The 18,863-nt window shown below is 44.7% G+C and overlaps 1 protein-coding gene across 1 annotated transcript in view; it reads right to left on the bottom strand.

The window, feature by feature from the left end:
* Positions 1-17,467, bottom strand: part of ACTR5 (actin related protein 5) — a 29,766-nt gene extending 12,299 nt beyond the window's left edge. The window contains exons 1-2 of the mRNA XM_063453251.1: positions 17,090-17,467; positions 116-345 (exon numbers count right to left, since the gene is read on the bottom strand). Of these exons, the coding sequence (XP_063309321.1) occupies positions 116-345; positions 17,090-17,443 (584 nt within the window). The 5' untranslated portion in view covers positions 17,444-17,467. The remainder of the gene's footprint in view (positions 1-115; positions 346-17,089) is intronic.
* Positions 17,468-18,863: the final 1,396 nt, after the last annotated feature.

Genomic DNA, 18,863 nt, shown 5'->3' with positions numbered 1-18,863 from the left:
CTTGTAAACCAATCTGTAAATATCAATGTTCAATACTTATACTATCATCAGCACCACCACCACCAGAAAAAAACCCCAAAGAACCCCCACCCACAAAAAAAATATATCATATTACCTCCCACTCAAGACAGGAAGTATGTGAGTGCAGTGATAACCAGATGAGACGATGAGTCCACTGGCTGGAGACAGACATTTATGGTTATGGTTGAAGCTGTACAATCCATCTATTCCAAAAGATACTTTGGGAACCCGGTAACACTCAAAGAGAAGCTCAGCTACCATCTGCCTCACATGGAGAGGAGTACAGGGTGCCTCTGTAAACACAACCGGATGGTCCACATAGCCCTAAATAATGAGAAATGGAAAAATCAACATTAACAGGATTGTTCAATAAAGTGTAAATTCAAGGTAAATCTAACGCAAATTTCAAATTTAAGCTAAAATAGCCGGAGTCAAGGCTCTCATTTTGGCTACTCTGGCCTTATATTATAAATTCACTTTCAGGGTCACTAAAATGAGAATTGTCAGGATTTCAAAGTAAAATTTGAACTTAAGGCAACAAAAGCTAAACTAAAAAAATAAATAAAATCAACTATGCCTCTAGTTCAGTTACTTTGCCTTTAAATCTGAAATTCTCACTTTAGTGTTTGACTTCACTTTCAATTCTTACTATGTCATGTTTAATGGTACACTTAGGGCAGAGGGGTATAATGGACACTATTTCTTTAAGTGCTGCCTATCATGGTAGAATGCTCTGTGCTCATTTATTGAGTCTATATGCTTAATCACATTTGCGTACCTGTAGCTGTTCCTGCCCCACAACGCAATTAGCGTCTATTTGCCACGTGGCCATACTCTGCAACTGGTTTCGGCCAAGCTGGCTACTTCCATCTCCTCGGACACACACCCTGGTAAACTACTCTGTAGCGGAATTGATGCCCTAACTACACTTATATTCCCTTTTGTTCGACTGTCTGTTTGTTTACCGAACCAATTCTGTGTGGTTCCCTTGTTAGCACCTTCTAATCACTGACCAGGCCTTTCTGTTAACCACAAATTGATCATTAGTGCAAGTGTTTCCCATGTGTGGCCAAGGTTCATATAACTGAACATGCGTGCTCCAAGAATTGGGGCCCATTTTGTCTCCCGAACGCAGGCAGCGGTACATGGTTGTCAATGGCCTGAAACTATATTTCGGACACGTGACCCCATGAGCACCTGGGAAACATGTACCGCTGCCCATCCAACTTCCCAATAGTTACGAGAATGACGTTTGGGAGGCAGGGACTACAGAACAGGGGGAGCATTCGTAAGTGTTCATGTGAGAACCCCCGAAAGATGACCGGTCGTTGCCTCATTATCCAAGGAACTGTTTTAGGGGATCACCTTGTGGCTGACCGGTTAAAACTTAATTTGAATTGTTCCCGAACCACCGAAGGGATCTGAGCACTATATCGACAAAGTGGGCACTCAGATCCAAGCTATTCAGTCAAATGACTTTCGTGGGATTAAAATGTATTGTTATGAGAAATTGTAATATTGTGTATGTTTTCCTGTATCTGAGAGATAACTGAATTATAGTTTTCTCACTCCATTAGCTCTCAGAAACAGAGGATCCTGGGAGAAAAGCCCTTGTAATTTTGATGTAGAGACCCCATGCTATGAGTCAGTGCATAAAAGCCTTGTGTGGCCAAAATAAAATCAGTTGATTCCCAGAATTATGTGTTGTCTAATTGCTGGGGGGGAAGGGTCTTGGATTACTACCTTGTTTCTTTCTTCTACGAGGAAAGAATAGCGGAGATACCTATGTGTAGTATTGGAGCTCCGCTAGAGACTCGGGCTAGCTCTCCCTCTCTGCTCCCACAATTTTGGATGAATTCAACTGCACCAAACCTTGGCTTCTTATCCTTCGGACCCCCTACCACCTATAAAGTTGCGAACTCAGGCTGTATTGCACCCACACCTCATGATTCCTGCGAGAAATACCAAAACTAGCCATATCAGTTCTCTGTTACTGGGCCTGGCCAGTTTCACTCTCAACCCACCTTTGAAGTCCTTAAATTGTTTTTTTTTTGTTTTTTCAATGTCTCTTTAGGCCTCTATTAACCAACAAAAGGTTTATTTCTCTGTTTCAAACTTCTTCTGTATGTGTGTGTCTCATAGGCCCATTATGCTTTCTCTGCTGCTAAATATTGACAGTAAAGAAATCACTGTAAACATGACTTTATTATGTAAGCATTGTCTAATCGATAACTGCTTCTGTGACAGCACAACTAGAGCGTGACACTTTAATACATTGTAAATTAAATTCACTGGAGCCGTTACATTAATATCATTAGTACCTTTATAGTAAGGAGTCTTGACTGAGAACAAAACTGAAATATAGCCAACAGATGTTGCAGGCACACTGTAAATCTATTTCACTAGAAAGAAAATTTCCCCTGATAAACTCAACATATAATACTATCTTACTTGTATTATTATAGGAAGTAAATACATCTCATTTATGGTATTCTGAGTATTTTGAAACACCTTGGGCTGCAGGCATACTGTTGTTCACAGGAGTGACTAGTTAAAATGTAGGTATTTTATATTAATAGCATTTGCTTTTGCATTTCTACTTTTTCCGCAATAAATTTTTTTTGTCTCACAACACTGAATGAAACTTAAAGAAAGAAGATTGTACACAAAGGCTTGTTGATCTAAACCAGGGCTTGACAAATTTGTTTGGAATCTAGGAGCCAGCTAAAAAAGTTAGGAGCCAGTTTATTTTAAAGGGACACTGTAGTCACTAGAACCACTAAAGTTTAATGTAGTTGTTCTGGTGCCTATAGCCTGCCTCTGTAGCCTTTTCAATGTAAACGCTGCCTTTTCAGAGAAAAGGCAGCATTTACATTGCTGCCTACTAAGACCTCTAGTGACAGTCACTCAGACGGCCACTAGAGTCCTGTGTTAGTGCTCTACATGGAGGCGCTGATTGTTACCCATAGAGAACATGCGTAATATCCTCCCAATGCTTTCCTCAGGGAAAGCATTGGCTTAGCTTAGCTACGGAGGCGTGACAAGCAACAGCGAAACCAGAACGGCGTGGGGTAAAAAGGCAAGTAAAAAACCAACAACACGATAATGTGATCAGAGGGGGGTAGGTACCTAAAAGACACACACTCTGATAGACACACACACACATTTATATTTTTTAATTCTAAGCCACCTAGCATCCCTACCTTTGGGAGAGCTGAGTGGACTTAACCTGGGGTCCAGTGGGGCAGTTATTCCTGCTCGCGAGGGAGCAGTCTTCCTGCAGCTCCTCTCTGCTCCCTCGCACCGGGGCCAGAATGACGTCATATTCCGACTCCACTACACAGCGCGAGGGAGCAGATAGGAGCTGAAGGAAGACTGCTCCCTTGCGCGCTGCCCCAGCCTGCCACCTCCATACCTCCCGCGGGCAGGCGTCCTCTACAAAGATCCCTGAGATGGCCGCCTCAAAGCTCCCGCGAGTGGCCGGCTACAACGCTCACTGAGCGGTTGGGTAGCCGGCCGGCTCCATTGTTTGCCCAGCTGGCCACTTTAGGTAAGAGGCTGACAAATACCAGACGCCAGGGCAAAATTTCTAGTCGCCATGGCGACCTGGGATTTATCGAGCCCTGATCTAAGCACCATAATCACCCAGACCCCTTCATCTCAATGTGCAGTGCGGTGTTTACATTGTGGTGTTAAATCTACTTCTAGTGGTTGACTTGCTGAATACACTAGAGGCTCTTCCACTGCACTGAAGTCAATGCTTTCTAATGGGGAAGCATTCACCATTTAATTAACAAAGAAAAAAAAGGGATGATTATCTGTATGATGATCGTATGCACTCATGTAACTTTGCACCAAGTCGTTCTTTAATGTGTATTGCTATACAATTGAATAACAATAAATGGTTAAAACGTATGTGCATAATTAAAGGAACATTCCAAGCACCATAGCAACTACAGTGTGCTATAGTGCCAGAAGTGCCCTTGTATCCTTCCCAATGTAAGAAGTCAAACCACTAATGGTGCTCCTCCTCCTCGACATCTAATGCTCTCAACCTATGGGCTGGCCCATTTCTCTGTGCAGGAGCTTCTGGCGCTGAAGAGAAGTGGTGGTCGGAGGACCCCAAGTAAGTCAAAACGTTAACAAAATGTTATGGCTACTTACATGGGAGGGGGATCTGCCAGAGCATTTCTGGCAGCATAACAACTACAGCACACTGTACTGGTTATAATGCCTGTGTTAGAGTGTTCCTCTAAACCCAGTAAGGCTACCTTGCCATATTTTCAATTTCCTTTTGGTGCCATTCTACACTGTTATGCATTTAGTCAAAGGTGTGATTAAGGAGTATAACATGGTAGGTCAGGTTTTCAACTTTTACTGCGTCTTATAGGTAGTTCCATGCGCATGGGCGTCCGCAGGGAGGGGCAAGGGGGGGCACTTGCCGCCGCCACCCCCCCCCCCCCCGCATTTTTCAGCTTGTTCTGCTGATTTTCGTGTGAAATTGAAAATACAGTGCAATACCGACGCCGGCCAGTAGGTGGCGCTGTGTATGGAGAGAGACAGGGACAGGAAGCTGCATCTATCCCTGCTTCTCTCTGCTGAGTGAAACCGCAGGGGAGCAACACATACAGGCAACAGAGACAGCCTACAGATCAGGTAAGTGAGGGATGGGGTGGGGGTTTAAAATAGCCTATAGATTAGGGGAGTGAGGGATGGGGGGGGGCAGCCTAAATACTAGGGGAGTGAGGGATGGGGGGAGCCTATATATTAGGGGAGTGAGGGATGGGGGGGGGGCAGCCTATATATTAGGGGAGTGAGGGGCAGCCTATATATTAGGGGAGTGAGGGATGGGGGGGGCAGCCTATATATTAGGGGAGTGGGGGGCAGCCTATATATTAGGGGAGTGGGGGGGCAGCCTATATATTAGGGGAGTGGGGGGGCAGCCTATATATTAGGGGAGTGAGGGATGGGGGGCAGCCTATATATTAGGGGAGTGAGGGATGGGGGGCAGCCTATATATTAGGGGAGTGAGGGATGGGGGGGCAGCCTATATATTAGGGGAGTGGGGGGGCAGCCTATATATTAGGGGAGTGAGGAATGGGGGGGCAGCCTATATATTAGGGGAATGAGGGCAGCCTAAATATTAGGAGAGTGAGTGATGGGGGGGCAGCCTAAATATTAGGGGAGTGAGGGATGGGGGGCAGCCTAAATATTAGGGGAGTGAGGGATGGGGGGGCAGCCTAAATATTAGGGGAGTGAGGGATGGGGGGGGCAGCCTATATATTAGGGGAGTGAGGGATGGGGGAGGGGGGGCAGCCTATATATTAGGGGAGTGAGGGATGGGGGGGCAGCCTATATATTAGGGGAGTGAGGGATGGGGGGGCAGCCTATATATTAGGGGAGTGAGGGATGGGGGGGCAGCCTATATATTAGGGGAGTGAGGGATGGGGGGGCAGCCTATATATTAGGGGAGTGAGGGATGGGGGGGCAGCCTATATATTAGGGGAATGAGGGATGGGGGGCAGCCTATATATTAGGGGAATGAGGGCAGCCTAAATATTAGGAGAGTGAGTGATGGGGGGGGCAGCCTAAATATTAGGGGAGTGAGGGATGGGGGGGGCAGCCTATATATTAGGGGAGTGAGGGATGGGGGGGCAGCCTATATATTAGGGGAATGAGGGCAGCCTAAATATTAGGAGAGTGAGTGATGGGGGGGCAGCCTAAATATTAGGGGAGTGAGGGATGGGGGGCAGCCTAAATATTAGGGGAGTGAGGGATGGGGGGGCAGCCTAAATATTAGGGGAGTGAGGGATGGGGGGGCAGCCTATATATTAGGGGAGTGAGGGATGGGGGGGGGGCAGCCTATATATTAGGGGAGTGAGGGATGGGGGGGCAGCCTATATATTAGGGGAGTGAGGGATGGGGGGGCAGCCTATATATTAGGGGAGTGAGGGATGGGGGGGCAGCCTAAATATTAGGGGAGCAGCCTATATATTAGGGGAGTGAGGGATGGGGGGGGTTGGGGGGGCAGCCTATATATTAGGGGAGTGAGGGATGGGGGGGCAGCCTATATATTAGGGGAGTGAGGGATGGGGGGGCAGCCTATATATTAGGGGAGTGAGGGATGGGGGGGCAGCCTATATATTAGGGGAGTGAGGGATGGGGGGGCAGCCTAAATATTAGGGGAGTGAGGGATGGGGGGGCAGCCTATATATTAGGGGAGTGAGGGATGGGGGGGCAGCCTATATATTAGGGGAGTGAGGGATGGGGGGGCAGCCTATATATTAGGGGAATGAGGGATGGGGGGCAGCCTATATATTAGGGGAGTGAGGGATAGGGGGGAAGCCTATATATTAGGGGAGTGAGGGATGGGGGGGCAGCCTATATATTAGGGGAGTGAGGGATGGGGGGGGCAGCCTATATATTAGTGGAGTGAGGGATGGGGGGCAGCCTATATATTAGGGGAGTGAGGGATGGGGGGCAGCATATATATTAGGAGAGTGAGGGATGGGGGGGGGCAACCTATATATTAGGGGAGTGAGGGATGGGGGGGCAGCCTATAGATTAGGGGAGTGAGGGGTGGGGAGGCAGCCTATATATTAGGGGAGTGAGGGATGGGGGGCAGCCTAAATATTAGGGGAGTGAGGGATGGGGGGGAGCAGCCTATATATTAGGGGAGTGAGAGATGGGGGGGAGCAGCCTATATATTAGGGGAGTGAGGGATGGGGGCAGCCTATATATTAGGGGAGTGAGGGATGGGGGCAGCCTATATATTAGGGGAGTGAGGGATGGGGGGGCAGCCTATAGATTAGGGGAGTGAGGGGTGGGGAGGCAGCCTATATATTAGGGGAGTGAGGGATGGGGGGCAGCCTAAATATTAGGGGAGTGAGGGATGGGGGGGAGCAGCCTATATATTAGGGGAGTGAGAGATGGGGGGGAGCAGCCTATATATTAGGGGAGTGAGGGATGGGGGCAGCCTATATATTAGGGGAGTGAGGGATGGGGGGGAAGCCTATATATTAGGGGAGTGAGGGATAGGGGGGAAGCCTATATATTAGGGGAGTGAGGGGTGGGGGGCAGCCTATATATTAGGGGAGTGAGGGATAGGGGGGCAGCCTATATATTAGGGGAGTGAGGGATGGGGGGCAGCCTATATATTAGGGGAGTGAGGGATGGGGGGGGCAGCCTATATATTAGGGGAGTGAGGGATGGGGGGGGGGCAGCCTATAGATTAGGCAAGTGAGGCATGGGGTGGCAGCCTAAAGATTAGTCAAGTGAGGCATGGGGGTCAGCCTAAAAATAAGGCAAGTGAGGCATGGGGGTCAGCCTAAAAATAAGGCAAGTGAGGCATGGGGGGGGGGGCAGCCTAAAGATTAGGCAAGTGAGGCATGGGGGGGGCAGCCTAAAGATTAGGCAAGTGAGGCATGGAGGGGGGGGGGGCAGCCTATAGATTAGGCAAGTGAGGAATGGAGGAGGGGGGGCAGCCTATAGATTAGGCAAGTGAGGCATGGGGGGGCAGCCTATAGATTAGGCAAGTGAGGCATGGGGGGGCTAAATGAAGAGTCAGCAAGGAGCAGGGGTAGCAAGGAGCAGGAAGGGTATGCAAGGAGCAGGGGCAGCAAGGGTCTGCAAGGAGCAGAAAGGGACAGAAGGAGAACAAAGGTAAAGGAGCAGGAAGAATCAGAAGGAGCACAAAGGTAAAGTTGAAGAAGGAGCAGAAAGGGACAGCAAGGAGCACAAAGCTAAAGTAGGAGAAGGAGCAGAAAGGGTCAGAAAGGAATCTGAATGAGAAAGGAGCAGAAGGGAGCAGAAAGGTAAAGGAGCAGAAGGAGCCAAATATAGAAGACAGTGTTAGAAGAAAAAGAAGACTGTCAAATGAAGGAGAAGAAAAGGAGATTTGATGAACTGAACCCTCCACTTTATTCTGGACACCACATCATAAGGCTTTGGTACCTGGGCCTGGCAGGGAAACTCTAGACTTTCTCATCTCCCCAGGTAAAAAATAATATCAGTGTTAATATGTTCACTTTTATTTACTTAGTGTCAGGAAGCAAAGAGTGCCGCTGGGTAGGGGTGTTGCTGATTGGCTAGAGCGGTCAACTGGCACTCTAAGCCAATCAGTAGCTCCCCATTCATAAAAAAGTTTTAAAATATTATGAACCGGGAACTAGCGTCAACTGTCAACTCTAGCCAATCAGCGGCACCCATGCCTGACGTCAATCTGCACTTCCTGACACTCCGTTTCAGATGCCGAATACCACTGAGGGACCTGAAACTGGAGGAAGCCTTTGGGGTTAAACCATTTGAGAGCGGTTTAACCCCTTAAAGCAGTGCTCCCCAACCTTTTTATTGCCGCGGACCGGTAAACGTTTGATAATTTTTCCGTGGCCCGCTTGTTTTGATTTAATAAGACAAAAAAAAAAAAACAGTCACATATATTAAAAAAACACAGACACATACATAGTGAGAAAATCACAAACACAGTCACATAAAGACATAGACTCAAAATTGTTGGTTCACGGTCCCACACATACGCAGACTGAATGTATATAGCATGCTCATGTGAGAGTTAATAAAAATGGGGTACATATGAGGGTATGTGACAGACAGGATAGGTAGGTAGTGTTACACCAGCAGACTAATGCTGATGTAACACCACCTATACTCCGCAGGTTCTTTCCCAGTCACAGACTGGGGGAGTTTCTGTGGCTGGGAACTCAAGGCTGTATTTCAGTCTCCTACCTACCTTGTCCCAAGCTGCCTCTGCTTCCATGCAGTGCCCCTTCTCTCTGTTGCCCGATCACAAGTCTCCTCTGCCCTCTGTTATGGCGCCAGTAGTGTATGCATGGGGGCAGTGTTTGTGGGGCAGTGTGTGTAGTGTGTGTATAGGGGCAGTGTTTGTGGGGCAGTGTGTGTAGTGTGTGTATGGGGGCAGTGTGTGTGGGGCAGTGTGTGTATGGGGGCAGTGTGTGTAGTGTGTGTATGGGGGCAGTGTGTGTAGTGTGTGTATGGGGGCAGTGTGTGTAGTGTGTGTATGGGGGCAGTGTTTGTGGGGCAGTGTGTGTAGTGTGTGTATGGGGGCAGTGTTTGTGGGGCAGGTGTGTATGAGGGGGCAGTGTTTGTGGGGCAGTGTGTGTAGTGTGTGTATGGGGGCAGTGTGTGTGGGGCAGTGTGTGTATGGGGGCAGTGTGTGTAGTGTGTGTATGGGGGCAGTGTGTGTAGTGTGTGTATGGGGCAGTGTGTGTAGTGTGTGTATGGGGCAGTGTTTGTGGGGCAGTGTGTGTAGTGTGTGTATGGGGGCAGTGTTTGTGGGGCAGGTGTGTATGAGGGGGCAGTGTTTGTGGGGCAGTGTGTGTATGTGGGCAGTGTTTGTGGGGCTGTGTGTGTAGTGTGTGCATGGGGGCAGTGTTTGTGGGGCAATGTGTGTAGTGTGTGCATGGGGCAGTGTGTGTATGGGGGGTAAGGAGGGTAGGGAGGCTTTTTAATATTTTTTTTATTTAATGAAAATTAATATATTCATGTCCCCCCTCCCTTCTTACCTTTACTGGGAGGAGGGGGGACATTTCTTAGTCCCTGGTGGTCCGGTGGGGAATCCCTGGTGGTCCCAGTGGTGGTGAGATGAACTCTAGCCCAGTTACAGGGCTAGAGTTCACTCTCGCGAGATTTGGAGCGTTGCCGTGGTTACCGCAGCAACGCTCCAAATCTCGCGAGAGGAGGACCCGGAGGAGCTGCAGGTAAGAGCTCCCGAGTCCTCTCTCATTCACTCCGCTGCCGGCTGTCAGCACAGTGCCTGCAGACCGGGGAGGGAGATCTCTGATCTCCCTCCCCGGTCCGCAGGCACATTGCAGGGCTGGCACTTTGACACTGCCAGCCCTGCATTAGCCGGCAGACTCACACACCCCTGGGTGGCCCGGTACCATTTGATCCACGGACCGGTACCGGTCCGCGGCCCGGGGGTTGGGGAACACTGCCTTAAAGGAAAGAGCACCCAGGGGCTTCCTGGCATCATAGCATTTTCATTTAGATGAAGTTGTTATGGTGACCAGAATGTTCCTTTAATTTGCTTAAAGGAACACTATAGTGTCAGGAATACAAACATGTATTCCTGACACCATAGTTGTGAAAACGCTATTCACCCTGGCTTTATGTGCTAATCACTATGCTCCTCCCCTTCATGGCACTGTCAAAAAGGGGCCAAGCATAGATGTCATTACAATTATGCCCCCCCCTGGAAAAATTCCTGCGGACGCCCATGTCCATGCGTTTATTAGAGGTGGTGTAAATTTACTAAACTCACTGTTGTCATCCCGGTCACTTCTCTTCCAGGAAGTGGGGTCAATCAAGTCTAGTAGCTTAAAGCATTTGCAGCAAGTTACTATTCCAGTTGCGGAATTACAGTAATTTGAAGCAGGTGCACTGTTTTTACAACTGTTTTGTACACTGGTTAGTAAATGTTGTTTTTCATGATTTTATCACAGGTGTTTCCTCAGTTGGATATCATAGCTTTAGTGCTTAAATTATGTGAGTCACATTCTTTTAGAACCCCCAGCCTGATATTGTGTAGGTCTGATGCGTCGAGGCATGGACTCCACAAGAATTCTGCAGGACTTAAAGGATCTGCTGCTAATGTCTTGGTGCCAGATACCACAGGGCACCTGTGGTATTTGGCACCAAGACATTATCAGCAGATCCTTTAAAGGTATTCTCTAGTACCAGGAAAACAAACCCGTTTTCCAGCCACTAGCTAATCCTACAGTGCTCCCCTCCAACCCGACCCCCATCCCGCCTCACTGAAGCATAGGTCAGGCTTTGCCCACGCTCTTCCCCCGCCGACAGTGGAGACCTGATGCACATGCACAGCAATTATTCCTATGGGGCTTTCGGTGACACTGGAGATCCTCATGCATAGCGTGAGGACGTCCAGCGTCTTTTAGACGACTAAATGTCGTCTAAGAAGCAGGAAGTCCCTCTAGTAGCTGTCTGGTAGACAGCCACTAGGGAGGACTTAACCCTGCAAGGTAATTATTGCAGTTTATAAAAACTGCAATAATTACACTTGCAGGCTTAAGGGTGATCGGAGTTGGCACCCAGACCACTTCAATGAGTTAAAGTGGTCTGGGTGCCTACAGTGTCCCTTTAAGTTCTGCAAGTTGTGCTTTGGGGCCTACATGGATCGGATTTATTGTTCCAGTAAATCCCACAGATGCTCAATCGGATTCAGATCTGGTGAATTTGAAAGTTAAGGCAATACCTTGAACTCTGTCATGTTCTTCAAACCGTTCCTGAACAGTTTTGCAGTGTGGCAGGGTGCATTATGATGCTGAAAGAGGCCACTGTTATCAGGAAACACCATTGCCATTAAGGACTGTACGTGGTCTGCAACAATGTCTAGATAGGTGGTATGTATCAAAGTAGCATGCCCATGAATGCCAGGACCCAAGGTTTCCCAGTAGAACAATGCCCAGAGCATAACACTGTTTCCACCGCCCTGCCTTCTTCCCATAGTGCATCCAGCTGCGTCTCTCCTCTAGATAAACAATGCACACACAACCACCTGATCTAAAATAAGGATTCATGAGGAGGCAATTATCTTGCTCCATGGTCCATCATGGCCAGCATTACGTTTTCCACCAATTTGAGTTACAGTAGCTTCTCTGTGATCTGACCAGACAAGCTAGCTTTCTATCCCCGTGTGCATCAATGAGCCTTGGGCGGTGCACACAACCCCATCGCCGGCTGTCCTTCCTTGCACCACTTTCGTCAGGTACTAACCACTGCACATCAGGAACACACAACAAGACTTGCAGTTTCTGAGATTTTCTGACCTAGTCGTCTAGCCATCACTATTTGGCCCTTGTTAAAGTCACTCGGATCTTTTTGCTTGCCCATTTTTCCTGCTTCCAACACATGATATTCAAGAATGGACTGTTCACTGGATGCCTAATATATCCCACCGCTTGGCAGGTGCTACTGTTATTCACTTCACCTGTCAGTGGTTTAATGTTCTGTCTGATCAGTGTATATACAAAGCAGGAGTGTGTTGTAAATCACTCTATGGTATACACTTTCCATAGTTAGGGAAAGAAGCTTTAGTATGAAACACACAGAGAAAACAATAACTATCCCTTACTGAGATAGTGAGTGATATACTAAAGTGCCTGAATAAAAGCAGCTCAACACAAAAAGTGGAATACCTTAATCCACAATAAAGTGCAAAATACAAGAAAAAGAAAGGTATAAACAATATACCAGCGAGTGGAGCGCTATAATGAATATTGATATAAAAAATGAGGGGGTATACTCACCCCTCCAACATAGTGATACAATGTGTCCAAATGTACATACAAAGTAAAACAACAAAAAGAGAGAATATAGTGCAGATGGTTTACAAAAATTAAAAATGAATAATAGTAGCAATTGGTTGAAACCACTCACGTGGGTTGGAGCCTATAAGCTATTGGCTCCGTAAGTGACTCCTTTTTGCTCTTGAGGCAGCAACACACCCCTTTATCCCAAACGATGTTCTCCCGAAGATATGGAACAAGCAGAGAGGGAGAACCTCATAGGTGGTATTGTACAGATAGTGTATACAAAATAGTGAGATAGTAATGATTATGCTCACCTTAGACAGAGCCTTGAATTCCTGGCTCTGAGGTTTGTTGGCAATGTGCTAATTTATTGGATAGCATTCCCCACATAGAGTTCCTGGAGGCTAGAAAGGACTATATGGACTAATATAAAAAAATAACTATTTATTGTAGAGATAAAAAATAATAATAAAAACAATATTTAGACTTCTCAAAAGCATATAAGCTAAAAGATAGAAAGTCCAAGTATAAAAGTCCAAACTCCAGCTAAACGCGTTTCACTCTTGTATGAGCTTCCTCAGTAGCTTCCCACAGCTACTGAGGAAGCTCATACAAGAGTGAAACGCGTTTAGCTGGAGTTTGGACTTTTATACTTGGACTTTCTATCTTTTAGCTTATATGCTTTTGAGAAGTCTAAATATTGTTTTTATTATTTTTTATCGCTACAATAAATAGTTATTTTTTTATATTAGTCCATATAGTCCTTTCTAGCCTCCAGGAACTCTATGTGGGGAATGCTATCCAATAAATTAGCACATTGCCAACTAGGGATCGACCGATATTGATTTTTTAGAGCCGATACCGATACCGATATTCTGTGAACTTTCAGGCCGATAGCCGATATAATTTGCCGATATTCTGTACATTTACCATTTTGGAAAATAAAAAACTATTTCTAAAGGTAAATGCACAAAATATACATGCCACGTGTAGTGGATGCAGTGTGTTTAGACAGGGGAGCTGTGTATGTGTGTGTAGTGGATGCAGTGTTAGTGCAGTGTGTGTGTGTAGTGGATGCAGCGTGTGTGTAGTGGATGCAGTGTGTGTTTGTGTAGTGTGAGTGGTGTGGATGCAGTGTGTGTTTGTGTAGTGGATGCAGTGTGTATTTGTCTAGTGTGTATATAATGAAAGCAGAGTGTTTGTGTAGTGTGTGGGTAGTGTGCGTAAAGTGAATGCTGTATATACTAAATGCAAAGTGTGTGTGTTTGTGTAGTGTGTGTATATAAGGAATGCGTAGTGTGTGTGTATAGTGAATGTAGTGTGTGTGTGTTTGTATATAATGCAGTGTGTGTGTAGTGTGCATTATATAAACACACTACACAAACACACTGAATTATATAAACACACTACACAAACACACTGTGTATATAATGCAGTGTTTATATAATGCAGTGTGTTTGTGTAATGTTTATATAATGCAGTGTTTGTGTAGTGTTTATATAATGCAGTGTGTTTGTATAGTGTGTGTGTATATAATGCAGTGTGTGTGTATATAATGCAGTGTGTGTTTGTATAGTGTGTGTGTGTGTGTGTGTATAATGCAGTGTGTTTGTATAGTGTGTGTGTGTGTGTGTATAATGCAGTGTGTGTTTGTGTAGTGTGTGTGTATATAATGCAGTGTGTGTTTATAATGCAGTGTGTTTGTGTAGTGTGCATTATATATACACACACACTATACAAACACACTGAATTATATACACAGTGTGTTTGTGTAGTGTATGTGTATAATAATAGTGTATGTGTGAGGGGGCATTTTTTATTAAAACATTTATTTTTTATATTAAATTTTTTTTTTTATATATTTAATTATTATTATTTATTTATTGTTGTCCCCCCCTCCCTGCTTGTTGCCTTGCCAGGGAGGGGGGATATGTTAATCCCTGGTGGTCCAGTGGCATTTGCTTAGCTGGGGGAGGGGGGGGAGGGATGGGGTGGGCAGCAAGCATTTACTCACCTCCCAGCAGCTCCTCCAGCTCCCCAGTGTAAATCTCGCGAGACCCGCGGGCGTCAGAGCTGGCCGCGGGTCTCGCGAGATTTACACTGGGGAGCTGGAGGAGCTGCTGGGAGGTGAGTAAACGCTTGCTGCCCGCCCCCCCCAGGACCGCCGGGCTTGTAATGAGCCTGGCGGTCCTGGGAGGTATTATCGGCAATATCGGTATCCCTATTGGCCGATACCGATATTGCCGAAAATACCGAATATCGGCCGATTATATCGGTAAAACCGATAATCGGTCGATCCCTATTGCCAACAAACCTCAGAGCCAGGAATTCAAGGCTCTGTCTAAGGTGAGCATAATCATTACTATCTCACTATTTTGTATACACTATCTGTACAATACCACCTATGAGGTTCTCTCTCTCTGCTTGTTCCATATCTTCGGGAGAACATCGTGTGGGATAAAGGGGTGTGTTGCTGCCTCAAGAGCAAAAAGGAGTCACTTACGGAGCCAATAGCTTATAGGCTCCAACCCACGTGAGTGGTTTCAACCAATTGCTACTATTATTCATTTTTTATTTTTGTAAACCATCTGCACTATATTCTCTCTTTTTGTTGTTTTACTTTGTATGTACATTTGGACACATTGTATCACTATGTTGGAGGGGTGAGTATACCCCCTCATTTTTTATATCAATATTCATTATAGCGCTCCACTCGCTGGTATATTGTTTATACCTTTCTTTTTCTTGAAAGAAGCTTTAGTGCCAACATATGTACAGAACTAATTGACAAACTCATTTATTTGCACACTCTTGTCACCATTACATTTGTTCTGTAACCTCTGTGCTTTCGTCTTGACTGTATCATGCCACCAGTGTCAGAAAAGACTTAGTCGTTATTATGCTTTTCAACAGAAACACCCAAACAGCTTATCATGCAGCTGCACCTCTATATGCAAGTCATACAAACTGTACACTGGCAGAAGATGCACATTCCAAAAGACTGTCCTTTTTACAATTGTAGCGCCTAATTAAGTAGATCTGGGTTTTTACATGCTGCCCAGGCTTATCTACTAAAATTACAATTTAAAGTAAATTTCAAACGCAAGACCAAAATAGCCAAACTGGAAAGATTCACTGAGTCAGCTATGCTATTTTTGGTCTTTAAAAATGAGAGAGCCACAGTATACACAAACTAAGGAGGGTGACACAGCATCAATGCAAAATCCTGCCATAATTTTAACACACACAGTACTAACCTATGTAATCTATAGCTTCAACCAACTGATTACCCATAATTCAGGTTGCAGATTAACCCTGTCACATATACATATTTATGGGCAGCATCAAATAACTACTGCCATACAGTATAAAGAATTCTTATGTTGCATAATTACTACGCACCACAACAAATTTACATGATTGCAAAAATAATGGAACATAGAGCACCCTAAAATGTACTGACAAAACTGCAGTATCTTATTCAGATGGGGTTACAAGAGATCCTTATGACTGAAAGAAATGCTTCTGCTTGGAGGTCTCTCCCTGTTAGGTAGGTGTATGTATGCCTGTAGTTGCACACAGACCCACTAAACTGGGATTTATTTTGGCCTGGAAATTCTGAAGGAATAATTAATATTTTTTTAACATTTATTTTAATTCGTTAGCTATAAAATGCATCAAAAATACAGTGTCACTTATACTCCATGTATTCCCTTTAATTACCGTAGTACTTCACATATGCAAGTATATTAGCTTGCCATAACCAAGATCAGGGATTGTAAAATCATGACAGCTGGACAATATGTCATATTATGTGCTATGATGTATAACACCTCCTATGATGTACTAATACCTATACGATGTCCTATGATGTACAATATGTGCTATTATGTACTAGTACCTATGATGTAAAATATGTGCTATTATGTACTAGTACCTATGATGTACAATATGTGCTATTATGTACTAGTAGTACCTATGTCCTATGATGTACTATTACCTATACGATGTCCTATGATGTACAATATGTGCTATTATGTACTAGTACCTATGTCCTATGATGTACTATTACCTATACGATGTCCTATGATGTCCATTATGTGTTCTGATGTACTAGTACCTATGATTTACAATATGCCCTTTTATGCACTAATCCGTATGTCCTGTAATGTCCAATATGTCCTATAATATAAAACATGTCCAATCCCATTGCACAGCGCTACGGAATGTGATGGCGCTATATAAATAATAAAATAACAATAATAATAATGTATAACATGTCCTACAATGTATAAAATGCCTTATGATGTACTAGTACCCATGTCCTATAGTGCACTGGTACCCATGTCCTATAGTGCACTGGTACCCATGTCCTATAGTGCACTGGTACCCATGTCCTATAGTGCACTGGTACCCATGTCCTATAATGTACTGGTACCCATGTCCTATAATGTACTGGTACCCATGTCCTATAATGTACTGGTACCCATGTCCTATAATGTACTGGTACCCATGTCCTATAATGTACTGGTACCCATGTCCTATAATGTACTGGTACCCATGTCCTATAATGTACTGGTACCCATGTCCTATAATGTACTGGTACCCATGTCCTATAATGTACTGGTACCCATGTCCTATAATGTACTGGTACCCATGTCCTATAATGTACTGGTACCCATGTCCTATAATGTACTAGTACCCATGTCCTATAATGTACTAGTACCCATGTCCTATAATGTCCTGCCCTGTCCTGGTACCTGAGAGGCCACCCCCAGCTTCTGGAACACATGGTCGCACAGCAGCTCCTGCAGCTCCAGGTTCACCGGTAAGTTCCGGTCAAACGGTGTCCGTAGGAGCCAGCGGAGGGGCTCCAGATTGGGGATATCATTCCCCACCCGACTGAGACTGCGGGGGCCACCCCGGCTGCGGGCCACCACCGAGCGGAGCTGCAGACTGGGTCCCTTCCCAGCCCATCCTGCCCGTAACTGGAACGAGCCGTTATCCAGCACGATTATCGCCGGACCCTCGGTCACCGGCTCCTGCACCGGGTCAGGCGACGTCTGGGCATCGCGGAATGTAAACACATTGACAGCCGGCCTGGGCGCCGCCATGTTGGCTCCTGAGTACGGCTTGGAAACATGCCCGCCTAGACCTGAGCAACATGAGTCCCGAGGAAAAAAGGTTCCTAGCAAACAGGCTGCAGGAGGAGGCATTGATTGTGAATCAGGTAAAAAAAAATGCTATATTAATACCCACCTTCTCTCATTGAACACAAGGAAGGCCTGTTACTAAATAGTGACAACAATCAGTACAAAGTAGCTGAGTTATAAAACTACTCCAACACAATATTGTAATTATTTTAGCCTTAATTTTGAATTTCAACAATCCCCAAGTCAGCTTTGTTTACAGTTTGGCAATTTTGAGCCAAATGCACAAGTTGTGAACAAAACAAAACGTAAACAAAACCTGGCATTTGCTATATGTCTGTCCAACTGTAATTCACCTCAGCAAATTCAGCGAAGTCTCTCTAGTAAAACAGTACCCCCCATGTACAGGTTTATGGTGTCTTGGAAAGTTATAGTGTTAAATATAGTGCTAGCAAATTAAATTCCCTATACTTTCGGCATGGGTTGTCAGGCAGGTCCCGCTAATTGTAATTAATTAAGATACCTAATTATGTAAAAATATTACATAAATATATATGTAGAATTAATATATGCATATATATATATATATACGTATGTGTATATATATATGTATGTATATATATATATAATTTTTAAAAAATATTTTTATTATTATATAGGTATAAATATAGTGATATATACGTATATATTTATGTATATAGATATATATATTATTTTGTTCTACGTGTATTTTGATATAAATATATATATTAATATCACAATACAGTTAGAACGAAATAACACACATCAATATATTTTGAAATTATTTTTTTGAAATTATTTTTTTTATTTTATTTTTTAACGTATTTAAAAATTTTTTATATTATATATAAATATATCTAACAATAATTATATATATATTTAATCAGTATCAGTCTACGTGTACTTTGATATTAATATATATATATATATATAATTATATATATATATATATATTAATAGTAAGATACACCTAGACAGTGTATGTGTGTGTGTGTGTGTGTGTGTATGTGTATATATATACTTAGATCAAATATATATATATGATCTAAGTATATATATATATATTTTTTTACACTTATTTAATTTATTTTATTTTATTTCAAGCCAGCAGGGGGACTAACTGTCATTACAGTTAGTCCCTCTCCTGGCAATGCACCAGGCAGCTAACCCAACCATGTGATTGTGAGGTCCTTGCAAGGACCTCACTCTCACATGGCCGGGGAGAGGGGGGAGGGGCTGCAGGACGTCGGATGTGCCGCAGGGGGCTCCCTGGGAGTCCCCCCAACCGCGATCGCCGGCGTGGGGTCGCCGGCTACCGGGTAAGTAAAAAAAAACCGGAGGGCGTACTATTACGCCCTGCGGC

Source organism: Pelobates fuscus, chromosome 5 (genome assembly GCF_036172605.1).
Source record: "Pelobates fuscus isolate aPelFus1 chromosome 5, aPelFus1.pri, whole genome shotgun sequence".
Lineage (NCBI taxonomy): Eukaryota > Metazoa > Chordata > Amphibia > Anura > Pelobatidae > Pelobates > Pelobates fuscus.
The sequence above is the reverse complement of the archived record's forward strand: the minus strand, read 5'-3'. Positions and strand labels throughout refer to the sequence as shown.